Genomic DNA, 25,279 nt, shown 5'->3' on the forward strand with positions numbered 1-25,279 from the left:
GCCCTCCACACCTTTGCCAGCCTGCCCCTAACCAGCAATGACCTTGTGGAACTGGCCCACCGCCCCACCACGCCCCCTTCCCTACTGCTACTCCTGCCCCGCTCCTCCTGCTGCCTGCATGCCTGCACCATGACAGGGGCCAGGCAGCTGGATTCCTGCGGAGGAGGGCTGCGTGGCCAGGAGCGTGGCTCGGGCTGAGGGATGGCCTCGCTGGACCTGCCTTACCGCTGTCCGCGTTGCGGGGAACACAAGCGATTCCGGAGCCTGTCCTCCTTGCGGGCTCACCTGGAGTACAACCACACCTACGAGACCCTCTATGTCCTCTCCAAAACCAACAGCATCTGCGATGCCACCGTTTTCCCCCTGGCGTCCGACACCACCCTCCTGACGCCCACCGCCCGCCGGGACATCTTTGAGAGCACCTCCTTCCAGGGCAAGGAGCAGCGCTTCACCTGCGACCTCATCGCCACTGCCACCACCGAGGAGCTGGACCCGTCGTCCTCGCCCATCGCGTCTCGCTACGTCCACGAGATCGAGATCCCCCTGACCGAGATCTTCACCCGCAAGGCTATGACCTCGGCCACCACGCCTCCCGCCGCTGCGGCCGCCGCAGTGGCTGCCGTCGACGCGGCCTACGAGGAAGGACTGACCCGCCTCAAGATCCGGGCCTTTGAGAAGCTGGAGGTGGACAAGCGGCTGGAGAAGCTGACCGAGGAAGTGGAGCAGAAGATCGCCTCCCAAGTCGGCCGGCTCCAGGTGGAGCTGGACCGCAAGAGCTCAGAGCTGGAGAAGGCCAAGCAGGAGAGCATCCGGCTCAGCCGGGAGAAGCAGGAGCTGGAGGAGAGGGCCGTGGAGCTGTCCCGCCAGGTGGACGTCAGCGTGGAGATGCTGGCGTCCCTCAAGCAAGACCTGGTGCAGAAGGAGCAGGAGCTGAGCCGCAAACAACAGTGAGTCATGGTTTCTGTGGGGTCGGGGGGGTCTGCTAAAGCGGGGGGGAGGTGTGAACCTGAGGCCCACGGGTCTGATCCGTCTTCCTTCACACCGTCTTCTGATTTTGCCAATAGTGGCAGAGAAAAATGGAAGTAGCATTGAGGAAGGCAGAGAGGTATAAACACAGGAAGGGAGGGAGGAGTCATGGACTGGTTGAATGCAGAATAGTGGTGGAAAGAAAGAGTTGGGAGACCACCGAGGGAAGAAGGCTCAAAGCCTGGGGAAAGGTGGTGGGATGACAGTGAGTGGTCAGAGGGAGAGGACTGGGAAGAGGAGGTGTCAGAAGCTGAAGAGGTAACAGGGCTTAGTGAGCGGGGAGAGTCTGTGGCAGAGAGAAGTCTGGAATCAGAGGTAGAAGCTGAAGCAGGAGAGGAGGAGGAGACAGGTCAAGAAGCAGAAATGAGTCAGGCTGATGAAGAGTTGCAGGTATTTCCCCCTCCTGCTTTGTCCAGATCCTCTCCCCACCCCACACCGGTCTCCCAGAACCAGAAGAGGCATGGAAACACTGGAAAGGGCAGAGGAGAGATTGGCTGCGCACAGGCACAGTCTCAGATTGCTTGGGGAAAACCCTGGAGCAGAGGAGACTTAGATGGCTGTGGGGAGGTGAGGACCTTCAGTCTCAGCAACTGACTAATGGGTGCAAGACTTTCTGAAGATGAGTTGCTGCGCTCATTATCCTGACACTCGTGTGTAGATCCTGAGGGTACTAGGTAAAAAAAGAGTTAACTCCAACTGGCATGGTGTAATTTACTGCTGGCTCTCTCCCAACAGAAGGAAGGAAGGAAGGAAGGAAGGAAGGAAGGAAGGAAGGAAGGAAGGAAGGAAGGAAGGAAGGAAGGAAGGAGGGAGGGAGGGAGGGAGGGAGGGAGGGAGTAAGGAGGGAGGGAGGGAGGGAAGGAGGGAGGGAGGGAGGGAGGGAGGGAGGGAGGGAGGGGGTGTGTGGACACAGAGTAATAGCAGAAGTTGCTTTGCACCATATTTGTCCAGTCAGCCCAAGATTGTCCCTTCCAGCCTTTCCCAGCCCAGGTGATATGCCCTCCAGATGTTGTTGGACTACTCAAAGGAAACAGAAGAAGCATGGACTAATGGTATAATCCTGCTTCCTAGGCTCTCTCTGAATGTAGAGCCTCGAGCCAATATAAAGGGTTAGCCACCCCTGTGTTAAAGGATGCTGCAAGGCAGAAATGTAACGTTTGACACCACTTTTCAAAATTAATCTGTGTAGCATAAAAGCATGCTTATGGAAGGAAAACCTGTTCAATAGAAGAGTAATACACAATCAATATTAGAATCAGTCAAGCAGAGGGAGGTTTTTTTAATAAAAAATTTTTACATCAAGCAATACAAATATTTGAGAGACACAGATATGAACCAATGGATTGCCTGTTTGGCATCCTGTGGTCCGCAACTTAGAAAATTATGCAGAGCAGAGAAATGGGTTTTTGCAGAGAGAGATAAATCACGCAGCTAGTCAGTCAATAAGTTCATGGCTGGTGCTGAGAGATCTGCCTTGGTTGCCAATCTGCTACCGGGTCAAGTTCAAGGTGTTAGTATTAGTATATCAAGTACTTAATAAGTTGGGGCGAGTTTACCTACGAGTTTCACCTTCAACTGGCGAAATGCCACGTAATACCTGTCCCACATTTGTAAGAAACTAGTCACTTAGCGTGGTAGCTAAGGCACTTTGGAACTCCCTGGCTGTTGATATCAAGCTGGTGTCTTCACTGGATTCTTTTCAGCTGCATTTGCAGAACCAAAATGACTTCTCCAGGGCGTGTCTCTGGCATAGCTGCCAAGTTTTCCCTTTTCTCGCGAGGAAGCCTATTCAGCATAAGGGAATTTCCCTTTAAAAAAGGGAGAACTTGACAGCTATGGTCTCTGGGGGTCCTGGGCTGCCCAGATGGCAAGACCCCTCTCTCGGCCATGCTGATGGGGTCCAAACGAAAGCAGAGCAAGATGTTTGGTTCCAGCTTGGCTGCAGGAGTCGTTGGAGGGAGGCATACAAGGCACCATCCAACTGCCTTAGGGACTCCGCTCCAGATTTATGGAGGGCTTAGCCTTTTTTTTCTCCTGAAGACGTCCCTCAAGGCAGTGGGCACAGATTTCTTGCTCGGGGTTTACTCCCAAAGCCTTTCCCACAAATATTTATAGCCTCGAGGTTGACAAGCCCTCATTTTTACCCCCCTTTTCATCACCTGCTAAAACCATTCTTGTTTTGACAATCCTACCCAGATGCTTAGAAAGTTAATTTGTTTTAGTATGTTGACTTTTCGTATAGTTGTAATTTTTTCATAGTTTTTATATATTTTTTGTAATCCGCTTTGAGGGCTCCTCTTTTTTTTTACAGTCAAGTGGAGTATACATTTTATGAAATAAATAAAATAAATAAATAATGATGTAACAGAAAGAGGTCAATAATAAGTCCTGGCAGTGGCGGAGCTTCATGCTCCGGCACCGGGGGGCGGGGGCGGGGGCGGGGCTGGCGTCCGTTCTGGGGGTGGGGCGTGCATTCCGGGGGTGGGGCATGCCTCCCAGAGGGGCGGGGCACATGTTCCAGGGCCGTGACACACCTCCCGGAGGGGCGTGACATTCGTTCTGGGGGCGGGGCACGTGTTTTGGGGGCGGGGTGGGCACCCGCGATGGCGCCCCTTGGAGCCCGCCGCTCGGGCCGGCCCGCCCCCACTGCCCCTATCTTCCTACACCCCTGAGTCCTGCAATACAATCAGTTCCAGCTAAAAACCATACTTTGCAGAAAATTGCCATCCACAAATTTGTCTTTTGACATAAGTCATGAATGACCGCCATGTAGCCTCACAGTCTATAGGATTGGCTCCACTCACTACATAGAATCATAGAATCATAGAGTTGGAAGAGACCACAAGGGCCATCTAGTCCAACCCCCTGCCAAGCAGGAAACACCATTAAAGCATTCCTGACATATGCCTGTCAAGCCTCTGCTTAAAGACCTCCAAAGAAGGAGACTCCACCACACTTCTTAGCAGCAAATTCCACTGTCGAACAGCTCTTACTGTCAGGAAGTTCTTCCTAATGTTTAGGTGGAATCTTCTTTCTTGTAGTTTGAATCCATTGCTCCGTGTCCGCTTCTCTGGAGCAGCAGAAAACAATCTCTCTCCCTCCTCTATATGACATCCTTTTATACATTTGAACATGGCTATCATATCACCCCTTAACCTTCTCTTCTCCAGGCTAAACATACCAAGCTCCCTAAGTCGTTCCTCATAAGGCATCGTTTCCAGGCCTTTTACCATTTTGGTTGCTCTCCTCTGGACATGATCCAGCTTGTCAGTATCCTTCTTGAACTGTGGTGCCCAGAACTGGACACAATACTCCAGGTGAGGTCTGACCAGAGCAGAATACAGTGGTACTATTACTTCCCTTGATCTAGATGCTATACTCCTATTGATGCAGCCCAGAATTGCATTGTCTTTTTGAGCTGCTGCGTCACACTGTTGACTCATGTCTCCTAGATCCTTTTCACATGTACTGCTCTCAAGCCAGGTGTCACCCATCCTGTATTTGTGCCTTTCATTTTTTATTTTTTATTTGCCCAAGTGTAGTACTTTACATTTCTCCTTGTTGAAATTCATCTTGTTTGCTTTGTTTACTTGTATAGGATGAGTGAGTTTTCTAGATATCACGAGAAACAAGACCTTCTTAAACCAGGTATCAAGGGGGAAAGCCCAGTTAGTCCTCCATCCCTGGGCAATGGTTAGTTGAGTGGTGACAGGCAGCAGTTTTGCTTTTTAAGAAAAGTTTAAAGCAGTCACCAGGGCTGGATTGAGCTTTGATGAGGCCCTAAGCTACTGAAGGTAATGGGGCCCTGTATATGTCCAGCTGTCCTTTGTCAACAACAAATTGCCACTGTTTTTTGAGTTGAATAGATGCTATATGGTAATTTATGGACCTAATAGGTATCTAAAGCCATTTGCACATAACAAAATATGTATTTTATCAAAGTAATTGATATAGCAATGAGCAAACCAGAGATATTTGAAGGAGCAGGCTAGCAGGCGGGGCCCATGACTTACATCATAGGAGCCTACACAACACAAAACAGTTGCTGTATGTGGGTTTTATTCTACTTGTTTTTTATCTTATATTTTGGAAATGTAAATCCAGGTTGTTGTTTTCCTTAGAATTTTTTTTGGGGCCCCAAGAGATTGGGGAACTAAACTATAGCTTGTTTAGCTTATACGTAAATCCGGCACTGGCTGGCCCAGAGGCTAAATGAGGGATTTTGATTTTGATTTCTTCATTTTACTTATTTCATAAAATTTATACACTGCTTGATTGTTGGGGGAGGGAAAGGTCTCCAACAGCTAAAACAGTTTGTAAAAAAAATCTACAAACCTACTTTAAATCAAAGCAGAATATTGAATCATATTGCCATTTTCCCGTGGTGTCAGAATACAGGATGGGGCCAGATTCATAGTCTTCGGAGAGAAATATCTTAGCATCACAAAGCCTGTGCGACGAACCCCCTCGCCGACGCTGCCAATAGATTATGAGACGAAAGGGTACAGGGGTAAAGCAATCCCCACTCAATTCCTTACGCCTTAAAATAAACCCCTCAATTCTGGGCTTCTCAGTAAAGAGAGTCTAATTCCTGCTTTCGTGGCCTGATCTCACAAACACTCAGGGCTATTTGAATGAACAACCTCTTGCCTACAGAACAGGGACTCCCTCAACTCAGATCCCCACTGTATCAGTCTGCCATATCACCCTGGCAAACCTGTGGCACTGCCCTTCCTGTGTGACTCTAGGACACAAACTATCCCCTTTTCCTTAGGTAAGTTTTGCCCTTTTCTGAGTCTCCACCTCGGTGAGTTTTAATACACTGCTGGAATAACCAAGACGATACTCTTTGGCACAAAAAGAAGATGAATTTTATTTTCTTGAGAACATAGGTTTTCCTTTTCTTAACGATGCATAAGTTTACAAGCTTAGTTACAGTTATACCTTAACTCTGTCCGACTTTGACTTCAAGTTATCCTAAGCCTAACCTAAACCACCACTATCCTGCCCCCACAACCTTCTTCTTCCCTCTTCGTCACCACACTCCCCCTTTTCCAACTGCCAAAAATGGTTATTCCCTCCCTTTTAAACCGGACACCATCCTGCCTCCTAAAGATGCGCTGTCAGTTAAACTGGAGGTGGATTAACTCTTTCTAATCCAGGGTGTAATAAATCTTCCATCCTGGGGCTAATCCATTACAGCCTGCACGAAACTCTCTTCCGCTTTCCCTGCCCAGCAAAAGACTGCTCATTCTTTTCAGCTAGCGCCTGCAGTACACCTGCATCAGAGTCCAGAAGGCAACCAGCTTTTCCTGGGGAAATCCTTTCAGGTGGCCGCTCTCTCAGAAATAGGCTGCTTCACGAAGAAAGCAGATAATGTGGGAAGGCACACGGGGGGGGGGGGTGGAATTAATATTTGCATGACCTTAAATAGAAAGATATCTGAGGAAATGGAGAATCAGAGGCAATAATCCCATCTAAGAAAATATGGACTGAAGTGTAATGATCCCAATGCGCTCTGAGTATTGCTCCTCTCTTGGGAATCAGCCAAAACAAACAGTCATTCCACATTCTCTTAGATGGGATTATTGCACCTCGCTCTGAATTTTCTCCGATATTTCCAGTTTGAGATTACTACTCAGATATTCATTCTGGCCCTGTTTGCTTTTTCAGACTTTCTTCTCTTTGTGTGTGTGTGTGTGATTGGCATTGCAAAACTCGTTTTTCTTTCGATCTGCAAAGGGTGAAGTCATTCTCAGATGTGTGCAAAAGACACACACACACACACAAAAATCCTCTGAACAATTCCTTCTGCAATCTTCCTTTGTCTTCATGTCTGTGAGTGTAAACACCCTGACATTTGTGCCTTTTTCTGCCTTCTTTGAAAGCAGGCATTAAATAAGACCAGACATTTCCCAGCCCCTCCCTAACTTTACCATTCCCCCATTCCGGATCTCTTCCTTTGTGGTCTATCAGCCAATATTTCCTCCAAGCAACAGCATGCGCACCCCCAGAGGCTTAAATTAATTTTTCAAGTTGGATTCCATGCGCCGTTTTGCTGCGATCAGAACAGATTAGATCCCCTTTCTTCCCAACCTCCCCATGGATGCGATTGATGCCAGATAGCGAGTCATGCTTAGATAAGCAAGTCCTCCCACCACAGTCACTGGAGCGCAAGAGTTACATAATTGTGTCTATGGCAAAATCCATATTGCCATTTAGCCAACGAAACGGGGGTGGGGTGGGTGGACGGACGACGACCCAAAGTTAGCCCATGCTTATTTAGTGGCAGGTGGTTGGCTGTAGAAAAAGAATTCTGACCCATGGCGGAGGGGTCGATGGGATTTATCTAAAGTCTTTTTTCTTTTTTTGAAATCATTTTTATTTGATTTTACAATACTGTATATTTTTTTTATTAAAAAAAATTCAAATACAGAGATTCCTCTGAATCTCAGGACTTCCCCCGCACCCCCTCCCAGAACTCCTATTTGGAACATTTAAAACTGCATCTTCTTCCAAACTCTAACTGTTATATCAATCCATATTTTCCCTGATAATTGTTACACTACAAGTGAAATCAAAATCCTGGCAATGTTTCCATCTGCTTGCAGTGGTCTCTTAAGTAACTTCTAAATTTCCCCCATTCTTTTGTAAAGTTTTTGTCCTCTTGGTCCCTGAGTTTCCCAGTCATCTTTGCCATTTCGGCATAGTTCATCAGCTTGGTTTTCCATTCTTCTCTGGTAGGGATTTACCTAAAGTCTCGCAACAATGTTGTGTCTCTTGGCATCTTCTTCCAAGCCACGAGCAACAAAATCGAGGCAGCTTGTGGCAAAACGCGGCTTTCTTTATTTCCACTGTGTTTTATGATGTGTTCTTTTTCTGCGAGGGCAGAGGATAAGGCTGTGAATGGCAATTGGCCCCAAATGGCCATGTTCTCCCTCCACTCTTGCAGGCAGAATGTCTCAGAATAGCCATTGCTGGAAACCGCAGGAGGAGAGAGGGCTCTTGGGCTCGGGTCCGGCTTGCGGGCTTCCCAGATCGTAGAATCGTAGAATTGTAGAGTTAGAAGGGACCCCATGTGTCATCTAGTCCAGCCCCCTGCAATGCAGGAATCTCAGCTAAAGCATCCATGACAGATGGCTATTCAAAATCTCCTTAGAAACCTCCAAGGAAGGGGAGTCCGCCACCTCCTGAGGGAGACCATTCCATGGTTAAACAGCTCTTATTGTCAAAAAGGCAGCCATGTGAAGTGTTTCTTCGTGCAACGCAGAGTGAAACTGTGGAACTCTCTGCCACAGGAGGCTATGATGGCCACCAACTTGGACGGCTTTAAAGGAGGACTGAAAAAATACCTGGAGGAGCAGAGGGCTATCAATGGCTACCAGCCATGATGAAGCCTATGCTTTGCCCCTGCAGTTGGAGGCAGTGATTTTTCTGAATGCCAGTATTGCTTGGCTCCTCCTTGCTGGCTTCCCACAGGCATCTGGTTGGCCTCTGTGAGAAAGTGATGGGGAAATTATTGCTGTTTCCCAGTATGTTTCCGAGCACAATTAAAGCCCTCAACGGCCTTGGCCCAGAATACCTGAAGGAGTGTCTCCAACCCCATCGTTCAGCCCGGACACGGAGGTCCAGCTCCGAAGACCTTCTGGTGGTTCCCTCACTGTGAGAAGTGAGGTTACAGGGAACCAGGCAGAGGGCCTTCTCGGTGGTGGCGCCCGCCCTCCCATCAGATGTCAAGGAAACAAACAACTACCTGACTTTTAGAAGACATCTGAAGGCAGCCCTGTTTAGGGAAGTTTTTAATGTTTGATGTTTTATTGTGCTTTTAATATTCTGTTGGGAGCCATCCCGAGTGGCTGGGGAAACCCAGCCAGATGGGCAGGGTGTAAATAAACATTATTATTATTATTATTATTATTATTATTATTATTATTATGTCCTGGAATATGCATATATCTGTAAGATCATCACAGTGAGGCCTTCTTTGGAGAGCGAGATCCCGCAACCATCTTGCCTCATATGCTGTCCTCTACAAGGTTTGCATTTCCTGCTATCTTTTGTGCCACCTGCAAAACTTGTGAAGAACACCCTCCCCAGCTTTCAGGATGGTGAACTCAGGCCCTCCAAGTGCCCCTATTTTCCAGGGACAGTCACAAATTTACAGAAGATGACCCAGTTTCTAATTTGATCCTGGAATGCCCCGTTTTTTCCTTGCGGCATCTCTATTTTCATCGGAGAAATGTTGGAGAGTATGGAGTTATCTGACCCCAGAGGCATCTGAAAGCAGCCCTATATAGTGAAGGGTTTTTTTAAAAAATGTTTTATGTTTTAATGTTTTAGTATATTTTTATATCTGCTGGAAGCCACCCAGAGTGGCTGGGGCAACCCAGTCAGGTGGGTGGAGTAATAATAATAATAATAATAATAATAATAATAATGGAATTGTTGTCGTTACTACCCATATGGTAGTAACTAAGATAAGAACTGGATGTTAATACACAGGAAGATAACTTATCAGTAGTTATAAATGTGACTTGGTTTAGGGTAATTTATATAGAAATAGCTTTGAAATGGTTGGTCGTCAACTAAGTTTAGACCTACATAAATCAATGGACCCTGCTTAGTCCTGTTTGTTATTTTCAGTGGTTGCAAGGCACGGGCATACATTTTGCTCAAAAGGTTTACTAACCCAACCAATTGTGCAGGAAGGAATGAAAACGCCTCTCGGTTTGGGAAGATCTCTAAATGCTCCCTGTGTGAATGCGAGCGATAATACCGGCCCTGCCATCTCCTCTCTGCGCCCTGGTTTCTCAGTGACCCCCTGGCTCTAGCTGACCCACATTCGGTGCCAAAGATCCCCTGACCTTTTCAGAACCCCCTGCAGGCCTGGCAACTGCTGGGATGCCCTAGGGAGGCTGGTCTGTTCTGTGTGTTGGAGAAAGGAAGGAAGGGAGGGAGGGAGGGAGGGAGGGAGGGAGGGAGGAAACTTGGAAACTTGGAAACTTCAGCTGGTGCAGTCTGAGTATATTACACTGATCCTGGTCCGACTGCACTGGCTACCAATTTGTTTCCGGGCCCAATTCAAAGTGCTAGTTTGGACCTATAGAGCCTTAAAAGGCTCAGGACCGCAATACCTCAAGGACCGCCTCTTTCCAAATGAACCTACCCAGACCCTGAGATCATCTTCTGAGGCCCTTCTTCGTGTGCGTCCTGCTCAAGAGGTCCGGAGGGTTGCAACAGGAGAACGAGGCCTTCTCTGCAGTGGCTCCCTGTCTATGGAATGCTCTCTCCCCAGGGAAGTTTGCCTGGCTCCCTTCATTATACACCTTTAGGGCCCAGCAGAAACGTTCCTTTTTAGCCAGGCCTTTGGTTGACTTAGGGACCCAGGTGGCGCTGTGGTTAAACCACTGAGCCTAGGGCTTGCTGATCAGAAGGTCGGCGGTTCGAATCCCTGTGACGGGGTGAGCTCCTGTTGCTTGGTCCCAGCTCCTGCCAACCTAGCAGTTTGAAAGCACGTCAAAGTGCAAGTAGATAAATAGGTACCGCTACAGCGGGATGGTAAACGGTGTTTCCATGTGCTGCTCTGGTTTGCCAGAAGCGGCTTTGTCATGCTGGCCACATGACCTGGAAGCTATACGCCGGCTCCCTCGGCCAATAATGTGAGATGAGCGCGCAACCCCAGAGTCGGTCACGACTGGACCTAATGGTCAGGGGTCCCTTTACCTTTACCTTGGTTGACTTAATCAACATTCCACACCCTTTTAAAATGTGGCTCTTTTTGAGCGGGTATAATTGGGTGATTGCTTTTATTTTTATTTGATATACTGTGATTCTTTTCTGTGAACCGCCCTAAGACTTCCAGCTATAGGGCGGTGTATAAATTCAATAAATAAATAAATAATATTAATGAGAGTATCAGGCTAGGACCAGGGAGACCAGAGTTTGAAGCCCCGCTCGGCCATGAAGCTCACTGGGTTTGACTTCAGGCCAGTCGCTGCCTCTCAGCCTAACCTACCTCACAGGGTTGTTGTAAGGATTCAATGATAAACCGGGGGGGGGGGCGGGAGAGAGAGACCATGTATGCCACCTTGCTCCCCATGGAATGAAAGGTGGGATAGAAATAGAATAAAGAAATACTTGTTGGCATCAATCTGTTCCGAAAGACAATGGAGTGCGCCTCCAAGGGTGAAGTCAAACGGCTGGAGAATCACAGCGTCCGCTGGGGCTGCAGAGACCGATAACTTGTAACTGCTGCCTCCTGCATTGTTTTTGCTGCAATAGCAGCACCGAAGTGACCACCCCTGGGGTGCAAGCCTGGAGGCAGGGCCGGCTCTAGGCCCGCCCCTGGTGGCACGGGCGCCAGGCCACCAGGGGCGCCGCTGTGCCCGCTGAGAGGCGCGGCTGAGGCTGCCCCAGGCACGCCTCCGCTGTTCAGCGGCTTCAGGCCGCTCTCCAGAGGCGCGCATGCCTTGCTCCGCTGCGCGCAGGGGCGTCGCAACCCTACGGCAGGCTGGGTGGCGCAGTGCAGCTGCACGCGGCGCCTGCCGCCCGCCGCACTGGAAAATGGGGCGGGGGGCGCCGGAGGGATCCGTCGCCCCACGGCGCCAGGGCATGCTTACGATGGCCCTGCCTGGAGGTCCTGGGTTGTCCAGACGGCAAGACCACCCTCTCGGCCTCGCTGATGCTGTCCAAAGGAGAGAGAGGTTGGAGAGAAATTGAATTCAAAATATGCATACATACTGTACCAATTATGTAGCAGCTTTTATTTATACATGCATACATACATACATACATACATACATACGCGGGTGGCGCTGTGGGTTAAACCACAGAGCCTCTTGGGCTTGCCAATCAGAAGGTCGGCGGTTCGAATCCCCGTGACGAAGTGAGCTCCCATTGCTCGGTCCCAGCTCCTGCCAACCTAGCAGTTCGAAAGCACGTCAAAGTGCAAGTAGATAAATGGGTACTGCTCCGGCAGGAAGGTAAACGGCGTTTCCATGCGCTGCTCTGGTTCGCCAGAAGCGGCTTAGTTACGCTGGCCACATGACCCGGAAGCTGTACCCGGAAGTTCCCTCGGCCAGTAAAGCAAGATGAGTGCAGCAACCCCAGAGTCAGTCACAACTGGACCTAATGGTCAGGGGTCCCTTTACCTTTACATACGGTACATACATACATACCCCACCTATCTGGCTGGGTTTCCCCAGCACTCCGGGCAGCTGCCATTTTTAAAACACAATAAAACTTCAAACATTAAAAACTTCCCTAAACAGGGTTGCCTTCAGATGTCTTCTAAAAGTCAAGTAGTTGTTTATTTCCTTGACATCTGGTGGGAGGGCGTTCCACAGGGCAGGTGCCACTACCGAGAAGGTCCTCTGCCTGGTTCCCTGTAACCTCACTTCTCTCAGTGAGGGAACCGCCAGAAGGCCCTCGGAGCTGGACCTCCGTGTCCGGGCTGAACGATGGGGCTGGAGACGCTCCTTCAGGTATTCCGGGCCAAAGCCGTTTAGGGCTTGAAAGGTCAGCACCAACACTTTTAACTGTGCTCGGAAACGAACTGCATGTTGAACAACTGCAACAAAGTTTTGCAGCGTAGGATGCCGCTGTTTACAGTCCATCAGATACACAAACCATATACCAGGATGTTCCGTCCCATTTCTCTTGCTACAGCTTCTCCTGTACAGTCATACCTTGTGCTGCGTTAGGTTCATGTTGCGTCTTTCTGGCTCGCGAACATGGCAAACCCGGAAGTGTATACCACTTCTGGGTTTCGCCACACGTGCGCAGAAGCATTCTGCACACTTCGCGCATGCGCAGAAGCGCTCTGTCACGTTCCACGCTTGTGCAGGAGCCCCACTCTGGTTGCGGACTTTTGGGGCTGCGAACGGCACGCCGGAATGGAGCGTGTCCGCAACTAGAGACACCACTGTATGCCAATAAAGGAGATAGATAGATGAAGATGATAGATGATAGATAGATAGATAGATAGATAGATAGATAGATAGATAGATAGATAGATAGATAGATAGATAGATGAGAGAGGGAGAGAGAGAGAGAGAGAGAGAGAGAGAGAGAGAGAGAGAGAGAGAGAGAGAGAGAGAGAGAGAGAGAGATTAAAGGAATCCTAACCAATAATAATAATAATAATAATAATAATAATAATAATTTTATTTATACCCCGCCCTTCCCAGTCAAGACCGGGCTCAGGGCGGCTAACAGCAAAAATATCAACGCAAGTATAAAAGAAACAATTCAATTAAAATGCAGATTAATACAATGTTAAAATTCAATTTTAAAATTAAAAATCTTCAAGTAAGATAAAACCATTATAAGATAAAACCTTAGGGGAGGGTAACCCCGGGGTCAGACTGCGTCAGTCCAAAGGCCAAGCGGAACAGCTCTGTCTTGCAAGCCCTAGGAAAGATGACAAATCCCGCAGGGCCCTAGTCTCCTGAGACAGAGCGTTCCACCAGGTCGGGGCCAGTACTGAGAAGGCCCTGGTCCTGGTCGTGGCCGGCCTAACCACCTTGTGACTCGGGATCTCCAGTATGTTATTATTTGTGGACCTTAATGTCCTCTGCGGGGCATACCGGGAGAGTTTGGTTCAAGTTTGCTTTCTAAAAGCTACGTGTTCCTTTGCGTCTTTCTGTGTACTGTATTATAAACGACTGTCCAGCGAAGGTCCTTTAACTCTTCCAGCCAGCTGTTACAGTTTTCCTGTCTCTCACCTTCCTCCCCGCAGGGAAGTTATCCAGATCGACCAGTTCCTGAAGGAGACGGCGGCCCGCGAGGCCAACGCTAAAGTCCGCCTCCAGCAGTTCATCGAGGAGCTCCTGGATCGGGCCGACCGAGCCGAGAAGCAGCTGCAGATCATCAGTAGCAGCTGCGGGACGACCCCCAACTGTAGCCTAGGGAGGTGCAGCGTGTCTGGATCCAAAAGCACAGGAAGACCGGTACCCGAGCGACGCCTGTTCTAAGCGTATAGGAAACTGCTCTATACTGAGTCAGACACAGCGGTCCCTCCAGCTCAGTGAGATCCTGGGGGTTGAACCTGGGACACCTTGACGTACGAGGCCGGTGCTGTCCCACTGAGCCGCCCCTTAGCAAGGGGGCAATTCTGCCTAGCAAATGGCTCTGGAAGGGGCAGGGAAGCAGAGCCAATAGGGGATTGACTGGGCGTGGGTGGGGTATGCCAGGGGCAGGTAGAGAGCCTTGCGAGCCACATTTGGCCCCTGCACCTGAGGTTCCCCACCCTTAAATTATATTTAATACTTCAAGGACCGCCTCTTCCCATACAAACCTACCCAGACCCTGAGATCATCTTCCGGGGCTCTCCTTCGTGTGTCTCCTCCTCGAGAGGTCTGCAACACGAGAACAGGGCCTTTTCTGCAGTGGCTCCCCATCTGTGGAATGCTCTCCCCAGGGAAGTTTGCCTGGCGCCTTCATTATACACCTTTAGGCGCCAGGCAAAAAAACGTGTGTTTTTTTTAAACCAGGCCTTTGGCTGTTCTGATTTATATCCTATGCCCTTTTAAAATGTGGTTTTGGGGGGATGGGGGGCTATTGGGTTGTTGTTTTTATTTTCATTATGTATTTTGTGGTTTTATATCTTGATTTTATTCTGTGAACCACCCTGAGACCTCCGGGTATAGGGCAGTACATGAAATACATAAATAAATAAATTTCCTGCATTGCAGGGGGTTGGACTAGATGACCCTTGGGGGGCCCTACCAACTCTGCAATTCCACGATTCTATGGTTTAAAAGGTGGTGGTGCTGCTGTTCCAAAGCATGTGATTCATTCACTTTATAATTCAATCTATTGCCTGCCCTCTACCCTAAATTCCTTGGGCAGGCCACAACAATAATAAAAGGCAGAGTTAAAAACAGTTTAAAGCAAATTATGATCACAATAATAGGGCGGGCCCCGGTATCAGCCATGGATGGTTCTTGGGGATTTATTTCACAGAGATCCAGCATGATATTGAAGGTAGTCTCATCCTGGATATATATTGTTTTAATTTTGGGGGGGGGGACACACAAATGTGATAAAATGGTATTAAAACAATCCTCTCCAAAGCACCCCCACTGCTGTTTTGCAAGCATTTAGAGCAGACGTCGGCAACCTAAGGCCCATGGGCCAGAAGCGGCCCTTGAGGGTCGCCTAACCGGCCCATGAGCTGCCCCCGAACCAAAGCGAATCGCCCGCTCGGCAAGTCCCCACGCACTGCGCTAAACCGGCGCAGCACAGAGCAGGGACTCTCTTCCGCGGCTCTGGAAATCACTTCTGCGCATGCCTAGATGCCGGAAATTGCTTCTACACAGGCACGATTTTCAGCGTCTAGGCATGCGCAGAAGCGATTTCCGGCATTGCGCTGTGCCGGCCCGGCCCACGGAGGATCTGCGTGGGAGTGATCCAGCCCATGCCCGGTAAGCCTTGCCGATCCCTGATTGAGAGGCAGGAATCATGTATCGCCAGGGTCTCTTCTGTGATGCTCATGTGGGGGGTGCAAAAGGCGTGTGTGGTTCTGCTCAAGCACACTGTCATCTCCTCCATTGGGGGGGGGGGTGAAGGAGTCTTCTGATCCCCAGTTTCTTGTCTCCGCAGAGAGACAGGCACTCGGTTCCCGGAGCAACAGCACACAGTTCATATGCGGTTTCCAACCAAAGATCATCTTCCAGCACCGGGTGAGGAATTGTTTGTTTGTTTCATAAAATTTAAACCAGGGGTCCCCAAACTAAGGCCCGGGGGCCGGATGCGGCCCAATTGCCTTCTACATCCGGCCCTCGGATGGTCCAGGAATCAGCATGTTTTTACATGAGTAGAATGTGTTCTTTTATTTAAAATGCATCTCTGGGTTATTTGTGGGGCCTGCCTGGTGTTTTTACATGAGTAGAATGTGTCCTTTTATTTAAAATGCATCTCTGGGTTATTTGTGGGGCATAGGAATTCATTCATTTTTTCCCCAAAATATAGTCCGGCCCCCCACAAGGTCTGAGGGACAGTGGGCCGGCCCCCTGCTGAAAATGTTTGCAGACCCCTGAAACACTGCTTGACTGGGAAAACAAAAAAACCATTCTCAAAAATGGTAAAACAATAAAATTACAGAGAAAAAATAATTTAAGTGAAAATAAAAACAGGCTAAAAATGGATGAAAACTCGCATCAACTTACAAATCGTCTGGGTAGCCATGTCTAAACAGGAGTGGTTTTATCAGGTGCCAGGAAAAGTGACATGATGCTGCTTGCCTGATATCAATAGGCAGGGAGTTCCAAAGTATAGTTCTTACAAATACAAAATAGGTATTACATACCCGTCAACTGGCCCGGAACAGGAATGGGACAGCCAAAGGTCTGGTCTGGATGGCCTTTGGGTACCCCTTCCTGCTAGCGCTTCCCTTCTGTGCTTCCAGAGCCTCTAGCCGTGCCAAAGCCGTCTCCCAGAGCTCTGGCTGCTACGACAGCGACAGCCCCGAGCTGTACCAGGGGGACGAGAACGCCGACGGGCAGTCCTACCAGGGCGGACAGAACCGAGGTTCGGACAGTGCTTTTGACAGGCCTGGTGGAGTGAGGGCTTCGGGTCTCCGCAGGCAGGCCATCCAGAACTGGCACCGCCGTCCTTACCGCAACAGCACCGAGGGCGAGGAAGGAGACATCTCTGACGTGGGCTCCAGGACCACCGAGTCGGAGGCTGAGATGTGGGAGACCGAGCCCCCGGCAGAGGCTCAGCAAGAGAATTTCTCCAGGTCCAGAAACAGCTCGAGGCTGCAAGGTGAGTCTCCTCTCCTGCGGAGAGCAGGGCGCGTTGGGTTTTTCTTCCATAAAACATGTTTATTGCAACATTTAAGGCAGCTTCATTTCGGTCAGAGCAACAGCGGTCATTGGGAACCCCCAAAAGCGAAGTCCGTGGGCCTAGAAATTCTGCTGCTGTTGGCGTACATCTGTCTCGAGAGAGCAGAGTTGAATTCCTGACGCCCAGAAATGTATTTTTAAGACCCCTCGCTGAAGAAACTTGCAAAAATTAAGTCTCACTCCTTAAGACTTGCTGATGTTTTTGAGAGATAATTTCATTGTGTAATATTATATTCTAATAGATTGTTGACTATTGCTTTATTTGATATAAGTCATTCATTTTAAAGTTATGTTTGATAAGACTTCCTGTATTGGATCAGATTGTTGTATATGTTGTTGCCGCAAACCGCCTTGTGTATCGTAATATACAGTGGTACCTTGGTTTCCGGACGTCTCTGTTGCCGGACATTTCGGCTTTCGAATGCCGAAAACCCGGAAGTAAATGCTTCCATTTTTGAACGCGCCTTGGAAGTTGAATGGCTTCCACTGCGTGTATCTGTTGTTTTTTACGATTTCCTCAATTGAATTGGCAGGCCGCCTGGCTTTCTAACATTTCGGAAGTTGAATGGTCTTCCGGAACGGATTACGTTCGAAAACCGAGGTACCACTGTACCTACCAATTAAAAAGTTGAAGGAAATGGAAAATGAAAACAAAATGACACGCCCTAAGAACTTTGTGGATCTCTTATGTCACAGCCAGGTCTGAAGGAGGGAAGGCAGTCCGGCCGGAGAGAGGCAGCCCAGCTCGCTCAAACGAGGTCATCAGCCCCGAGATCCTCAAGATGCGAGCCGCTCTCTTCTGCATTTTCACGTACCTCGACACCAAGACGCTGCTGAGGGCAGCTGAGGTCTGCAAGGACTGGAAGTTTGTGGCACGGCACCCTGCCGTGTGGACCCGGGTGCTGCTGGAGAACGCCAGGGTGTCGTCTAAGGTGAGCCAAAGTCTTGAGATTGCTGTGGCTTACTGGCGTGTGTGTGTGTGTGTGTGTGTGTGTGTGTGTGTGTGTGTGTTAAAATAATTTTTATTTGATTTTACAAGTAAAAAGTTGTAACAATACCAAATACATATCCATATAGAGAGATTTTTCTGAATTCCCTCCTTCCTCTCCATGGGTCCTATTGTCAACATTTTCAACTGCGTATTATTACATAATCCATATTTTGTATCTTTCCATCTTGTCCATCATATTAGTTACATTACAAGTGTTGTTAAAATCCTGCTGGTGTTTTCATCTGCTTACAGTGGTCTCCCAAGGGTTTTGAAGTTACGCCTGAATCCAAATGGGAGATAAGCAGAATGTCAGGGCCTGGCAGGGTGCGGGTGAGTGGCGCTTGCTTGGCATTTAATGTCCCTTGTCCTTCCACAGTTCCTGGTCATGCTGTCACAGTGGTGCACCCAAACACACTCCCTCACCCTCCAGAATCTCAAGCCCCGGCAGAGGGGGAAGAAGGAGACCAAGGAGGACTACATGAAAAGCACACGGTGAGTCAGACCCTCCTGGCAAGCCGGTCAAGGAGATTGACAAGCCGGAAGGTGTGTGCAGAGGTGGGCAACCAATATGTTCAAGGGTCTGGAAACCAAGCCTGATGGTCAGGGAATGGTCAAGGGAACTGGGTATGTTTAGCCTGGAAAAGAGGAGGAGACTGAGAGGAGATATGAGAGCCATCTTCAAATATCTGAAGGGCTGTTGCATGGAAGATGGAGCAAGGTGGTTTCTTCATGCTCTGGAGTGTTATTGGGTTATTGTTCTTATTTTGATTTTATATATTGTGAACCGCCCTGAGACCTCCGGGTATGTTGTTGTTTAGTCGTGTCCGACTCTTTGTGACCCCATGGACCAGAGCACGCCAGGCACTCCTGTCTTGCACTGCCTCCCGCAGTTTGGTCAGACTCATGTTCGTAGCTTCGAGAACACTGTCCAACCATCTCGTCCTCTGTCGTCCCCTTCTCCTAGTGTCCTCAATCTTTCCCAAAATCAGGGTCTTTTCCAGGGAGTCTTCTCTTCTCATGAGGTGGCCAAAGTACTGGAGCCTCAGCTTCAGGATCTGTCCTTCCAGTGAGCACTCAGGGCTGATTTCCTTCAGAATGGATAGGTTTGATCTTCTTGCAGTCCATGGGACTCTCAAGACTCAGAGTCTCCTCCAGCACCATAATAAATACCTCCGGGTATAGGGCGGTACAGTGGAACCTCGGTTTATGAACACCTCGCTTTACGAATTGTCGGTTTCAATGGGAAAGTTCGCTTCAGTTTATGAACAGACTTCCGGAACCAATTGTGTTCATAAACCGATGTACCACTGTACTGCAGTCACACAATCCATCGATCAGTAGCTGAACTGGGTTCCACGCGGTCACAAAAACAACCAAAAATCGAGTATTAAAACAATACAGCATTAAATATTAAAAACTTCCCTAAACAGGGCTGCCTTCAGATGTCTTCTAAAAGTCAGGTACATTAGTTTATTTCCTTGACATCTGCTGGGAGGGCGTTCCACAGGGCGGGTGCCACTACCGAGAAGGCCCTCTGTCTGGTTCCCTATAACCTCACTTCTCACAATGAGGGAACCACCAGAAGGCCCTCGGCGCTGGACCTCAGTGTCTGGGCAGAATGATGGGGGTGGAGATGCTCCTTCAGGTCTACTGGGCCTAGGCCGTTTAGGGCTTTCAAGGTCAGCACCAACACTTTGAATTGTGCTAGGAAACGTACTGGGAGCCAATGTAGATCTCTCAGGACTGGTGTTATGTGGTCCCGGCGGCCGCTCCCAAGCATTATCCATAACATTACAAGGGTTTTTTTTTTAAAAAAAATTCCTGCTAATGTATTGACTTCCTTACATTGCTCTTGTATATATGCAATAAACATTTCCCATTTTCTTAAATATATTTGTTGTCGTCTTGATTTCTAAGTTTCCCAGTTAATTTAGCCATTTCCACATATTCCATCAACTTAATTTGCCAATCTTCTCTAGTAGGGACTTCAATAAATAAATTATGTTCTTAATGTTGGACGCCGCCCTGGGATCTTTGGATAAAGGGATCTCCGAATAAATAAAGTTAGTGCATTATTAAGTGAGTAGCTGGTGAGAAGAGCCATCCTTCCCCTGCTCCAGGGAAATCTGGGAACTGTAGTTCAGGCCAGGAGCTGGCAAGGTCTAGTTTCACCCAGCGATTCTCTGAAGGAAGCCGTGGCAGTTAAAGACGTATAAAACTGCCCTGTGTTTTGTGCTGCAAAGATCTGCCTCGACTGCCTTCTTGCCCTTCGCCATTTGGAACAACTCAAGGGTAGAGCACGAGACTCTTAATCTCAGAGTTGTGGGTTCGAGCCCCACGTTGGGCGACATTGCAGGGGGTTGGGCTAGATGACCCTCATGGCCCCTTCCAACTCTAGAATTCTGATGATCGGGCTCCAATATTATCAGATCAATGAAGTATTTAAATTGGATAGGAAAATTGGCTTTCAATCAGAGAAGTCAAAGTTGGAAACAGAATTGTTAGAACCAAAAACAAAAATACTTTCCAGAATGTATAAGTTACTGCTTGAGTGGCATACGAAAGATGAACAAACAACGAATGTTATGATATTGTGGGCAAAGGATGTGGGACATAATATTTTGATGGAAGATTGGGAAAGATTATGGAAACAGAATTTGAAATTTACTGCGTGTAATCTTTTAAGAGAAAATATAATGAAGATGATGTATAGATGGTATCTTACACCAGATAAATTAGCTAAGATCTGTCATAATCATGATAACAAATGTTGGAAATGTAAGAAAGAGAATGGATCTTTTTATCATATGTGGTGGACTTGCCCACTAGTAAGGGATTTCTGGGAGAAGATTTATAATGAATTAAAGAGAGTGTTGAAAAGCACATTTAATAAGAAACCAGAATCCTTTCTACTGGGTATAGTTGGAAAAGAGATTCCCAAGAAAGACGTAAATTTCTTTCTGTATGCTACAACGGCGGCAAGAGTACTATTAGCTAAGATCTAGAAGACTCAAGAACTACCAACAGTGGATGATTGGCAAATGAAAATGATGGAGTATTTTAAAGTTTATTTTAAAAAATATGCTAAATTTGTATATTGAGATTAGATTTAGAAGTTCACAGAAACTGCGGGTTTCAGAATTATGTTAATAAATTGATGTATGAGAGATTTGAAATTGGAAGGAGTTTTAAATAATGAATTGGAAATTGCTAAAGATGAATGAGAAATGAACCGCAGACAGGGGGAACTCGAGGAAGTCCCCCTTTACAATGTTAATGGAAAAGGATTATGGTATTTTGATTTTTGTGTTTTTATTGTTATTTTTGTAATGTTATTTTTTCTGGTTATTTTTGTATTTGTTGTGTTTAAATTGTTGTGTTTATTTGTTGTTGTTGTTTGTTGTTGTTTAGTCGTTTAGTCGTGTCCGACTCTTCGTGACCCCATGGACCAGAGCACGCCAGGCACTCCTGTCTTGCACTGCCTCCCGCAATTTGGTCAAACTCATGTTCGTAGCTTCGAGAACACTGTCCAACCATCTTGTCCTCTGTCGTCCCCTTCTCCTAGTGCCCTCAATCTTTCCCAACATCAGGGTCTTTTCCAAGGATTCTTCTCTTCTCATGAGGTGGCCAAAGTATTGGAGCCTGAGCTTCATGATCTGTCCTTCCTTCTGTCCTTTGTGTTTATATTGTTATTTTTGTAATGTTATTTTTTCTTGTTATTTTTGTATTTGTTGTGTTTAAATTGTTGTGTTTATTTGTAAGAACCAATAAAAATTATTATTTTTTAAAAAATAGAATTCTGATGATCTGGACCTTTCCTTTGCAGGGGCTGCCTCGAAGCTGGCCTGGAGTCGCTGTTGAAGGCCACCGGAAGCAACCTCTTGATTCTCCGGATTTCGCACTGCCCCAACATCTTGACAGATCGCTCCCTCTGGCTGGCCAGCTGCTACTGTCGAGCACTCCAAGCCGTCACCTACCGGTAGGCGGACCCAATGCGGTTTTCAACCAATTCAGAAATGTGGCAGTGTGGTGCAGTGGTTAGAGTGCCGACTGGGAGAGAGCAGGGTTCAAGTCCCAGCTCGGCCAGGGATGAAGCTCTCCGGTGTGACCTTGGGCCAATCGCTGCCTCTCAGCCTAGCCTACCTCACAGGCCTGTTGTGGGGATGAAATGAGGAGGGGGAGAAACAGAAAGAAAGGCAACGAATCTGATAAAATAAATAAGAAGAACCTAATCTTGTTTTCTGTTGGCAAAACTGGGACCTAGGCCAGTGATGGGCAACCTTTTGAGCTTGGTGTGTCAAAATTCGCCAAAAAAACCCGAGCATAATTCAGTGTGTCACTTCGAGGAAAAAACCATAATTTCACGATATTTATAGTTTAAATAACAAACATGTATAATTGTAATATATAACTGTATTTAATAAACGAAAAACTAATTATTTAACCAAACCAAACCAAAAACCCCTTATTTATCTCAAAGTGCCCAGAGTTGTTGAGCTTTTTGGGGGGAGCTACTGATCAAAGTTTTGGAGGTTTTTTGGGGGGGGTGTGCAAAAGTTGCTTTGCTTTTGGGGGGGGATGCCCCAAAGCTGCTGCGCTTTTGGGGGGGGGAAGAGAACAGAAATAAATGATGAATAATACCTTCGCTGGAACTAACACGCAGCACTGACATAGTCTGCCAAAATGCCAGAAAAAACAGCACAGAAAGGGTTAAAAACCAATCTCTGGCTACCAGCAGCAACAACAACAAAAAGGATCCTGGTTTTAACAGTGGAGACAAGCTCTAGTGGAGACAAGCTGTAGGAGGAGTGGGAGAACAAATGGGGGGGGGGACAACAACAACAGCGTGAATGGGCCGATGGGGCGCGTGCCAGCAGTGAGGGCTCTACGTGTCACGTCTGACACGCGTGTCATAGGTTCGCCATCACTGACCTAGGCAGATTCTCAAAGACCTTCCTGGGTGGGAGGTCTTCAGCCAAAGATTTTTCTCGCTGTCGAACGGCATACAGTATATGAAAAGCCACTTAATTACCGCCGTTTAAGCAAGCTGGGTGCGAGGCCTGCAGCCAACAATCGGGCCAGCCCTTCAATCGGCATATGCAAAATTACTTAATTACTGTAATTTATGCAAGCTGCAGAATTATTCTTTTTCTTCCCTGTCTTGGCATCAAACGCTGTCGCCTGGCCACAGAATTCTGTGCTGCGAATGGAAGAAAAACACAATTGGAAAGAAAAAAACCTAGTATGGCTAGGGATCGCACCTTTTTAGGTACAATTTTTAAAAAAATAGTCCTGCCCTGTAGTAGCATCTGGAGAGGCACGGAGTGTTTTCCTGGCATCAAGAGGAGGGTGTGTGTGCTTTGCCAGCCGATCTTCTGTGTGTCTAGTTGAGCTGTTGTTTTGGGAGAAATGCAGCTGTGAGGTTTGGTGGGTGAAAGGGAGCAGAGTTTTAAAAAAGGAATAAATAATTTTTTAAAATAGGAAATGGAATGAATGGGAGGGAGGGAGGCAGTGGCCAATTTTACTGACCTTTTCTGAGGACATAAGTCATCAGACTGTTGCTGTTTGAACTCCCCATCTCCAGACAGGGCTGGGGAAAACTGATTTTGAACGAAAACTGAAACAAAAGGACTCCCTTTGCTCCAATTGTTCATTCATTTGGAAACGAATCCATATCCCACCCACCCCATGTGCCAGGAGACAGACAAGGGCCACGCTTAGCTGATCGGGGAGAAGGAGGCCTTTGCCCTCCATCCCAGGCCGACAGCTAAGAGCCACTGAGAACATCACAGACCGCCCAGGAGCAGCGAAAAGACAGCAGAGGTGTGAAATAATAAGGAACCTTTTCTTCGCTTCAAGTCTGGGGGTGTGTGACAGGTGAACAGGAGGGAGGGAGGCTTGGCGAGCACCACGGCTGGGCTTTATCCTCGGCAAGATTGCCACGGCGAAGCGGCGAAGCGTGCTGAAATATACTCGGAGTCGAGAGTGAATTTCATGCTCTTTATTCAGCTCATAGTCATCAAGGAGGAGAAGAGAAGACGAGTCTCTTTTCCCAAAACCATCTGCTTATATACATTATTTACACAATGGGCCTTGCGTGATTGGCTACTTCAGGGCTACACCTGTGGGCCAATTATATTGTGGATTGACTTCTGCCTGCAGCCTGATTGGCTGCTCCTACAGGCCAATCAGGTAGCAGATTCACTTCTGCCAGCCGCCTGATTGGCTGCTCCAGCAGGCCAATCAGGTTGCGGATTCACTTCCACCTGGAGTTGGATTGGGTAGCTCCCGCTGATTCTGAATCCTATTGTTCTAGGATTCAGCTCAGTACATAACACCCCTCCCCTCTAAGTTCCAGTCCTGCCCGGGAAGTTGCATTCGTAGTCCCCAAGGTCTGCTGGCCGCCTCCGTGTGCGTTGTGGCCTGGGGTGTTCCTTGGTCAGGGGTTCTGGTTCTGGCTCGTGTTCCGAGGCTGCTGGCTGTGCCGGGGCTGTCTGGTCTGGCGCCACTGAACCACTAGGTTGTAGCTCTGGTTCCGGTGTCCTTCCAGCCTCGGGGCGCCCCTCTGTGCCTACTGCTTCTGCTTCCCCTGCCCACCCCTCTCGCTCTACGGGCCTCACTGCCCTGCTGTCCCCTTGGGACCCCTCTGTCCCGCTCTCCTCCCGGGTTCCTCCTGGGAATCGTCGCCGTAGCTGGTCGCAGTGGCGGCGCCAACATTGCCCCCCTTCCGTTAGTACCTCGTACGACACGGGACCGGTCACCTTGGTGACTGTGGCGGGTACCCATGCTGGGCCTGCCCCAAAATTCTTTGCATACACTGGGTCCTGGGCCACAAATGTCCGGGGGTTCCTGCCTTTCCCCACCACTACCTCATCCTGAGCTCTGTCGGGGTGAAGTCGGTCCAGTCTAGTTGCAAGGCGCCGGCCCATTAGTAATTCAGCTGGGCTCCGGCCCGTCGTTGTGCTTGGGGTGCTGTGCTGTGCTAGAAGAAATGCGGCAAGGCGGTATTCCCAGTCCCCTTGTGTCATGCGGCGGAGGCTGTCCTTGGTGGTCCGCACCATGCGCTCCGCTTGGCCATTGGTGGCAGGGTGGAATGGTGCTGAGCGGATGTGGCGGATGGCGTTCTGCGCTGTGAAGGTCTGGAACTCCTCTGACGTGAATGCGGTTCCATTGTCCGAGACGAGGGTGTCAGGGAGCCCGTGGGTCGCAAACAGCTTACGTAGTACCCGGATGGCTGCCACCGTAGAAGTGGATGGTACCAGTGCAACCTCCAGCCATTTGGTGTAGGAATCCACCACTATGAAGAATGTTTTTCCCTGGAAGGGGCCAGCGAAGTCCACGTGCAAGCGTGACCATGGATGTCGGGCGGACTCCCAGGGCTGGACTGGGGCCCTAGGGGGATCCGGGCGGGATT

At 48.5% G+C, this 25,279-nt stretch overlaps 1 protein-coding gene across 1 annotated transcript in view; it reads left to right on the plus strand.

The window, feature by feature from the left end:
• Nucleotides 1-201: 201 nt before the first annotated feature.
• The window catches only part of FBXO41 (F-box protein 41), a 47,544-nt gene continuing 22,466 nt past the window's right edge, over nt 202-25,279 (plus strand). The window contains exons 1-7 of the mRNA XM_035101179.3: nt 202-947; nt 13,766-13,976; nt 15,631-15,710; nt 16,436-16,794; nt 17,571-17,806; nt 18,242-18,357; nt 21,692-21,844. Of these exons, the coding sequence (XP_034957070.2) occupies nt 202-947; nt 13,766-13,976; nt 15,631-15,710; nt 16,436-16,794; nt 17,571-17,806; nt 18,242-18,357; nt 21,692-21,844 (1,901 nt within the window). The remainder of the gene's footprint in view (nt 948-13,765; nt 13,977-15,630; nt 15,711-16,435; nt 16,795-17,570; nt 17,807-18,241; nt 18,358-21,691; nt 21,845-25,279) is intronic.

The sequence above is a fragment of the Zootoca vivipara genome, chromosome Z1 (assembly GCF_965207765.1).
Source record: "Zootoca vivipara chromosome Z1, rZooViv2.hap1.1, whole genome shotgun sequence".
NCBI classification, from domain to species: domain Eukaryota; kingdom Metazoa; phylum Chordata; class Lepidosauria; order Squamata; family Lacertidae; genus Zootoca; species Zootoca vivipara.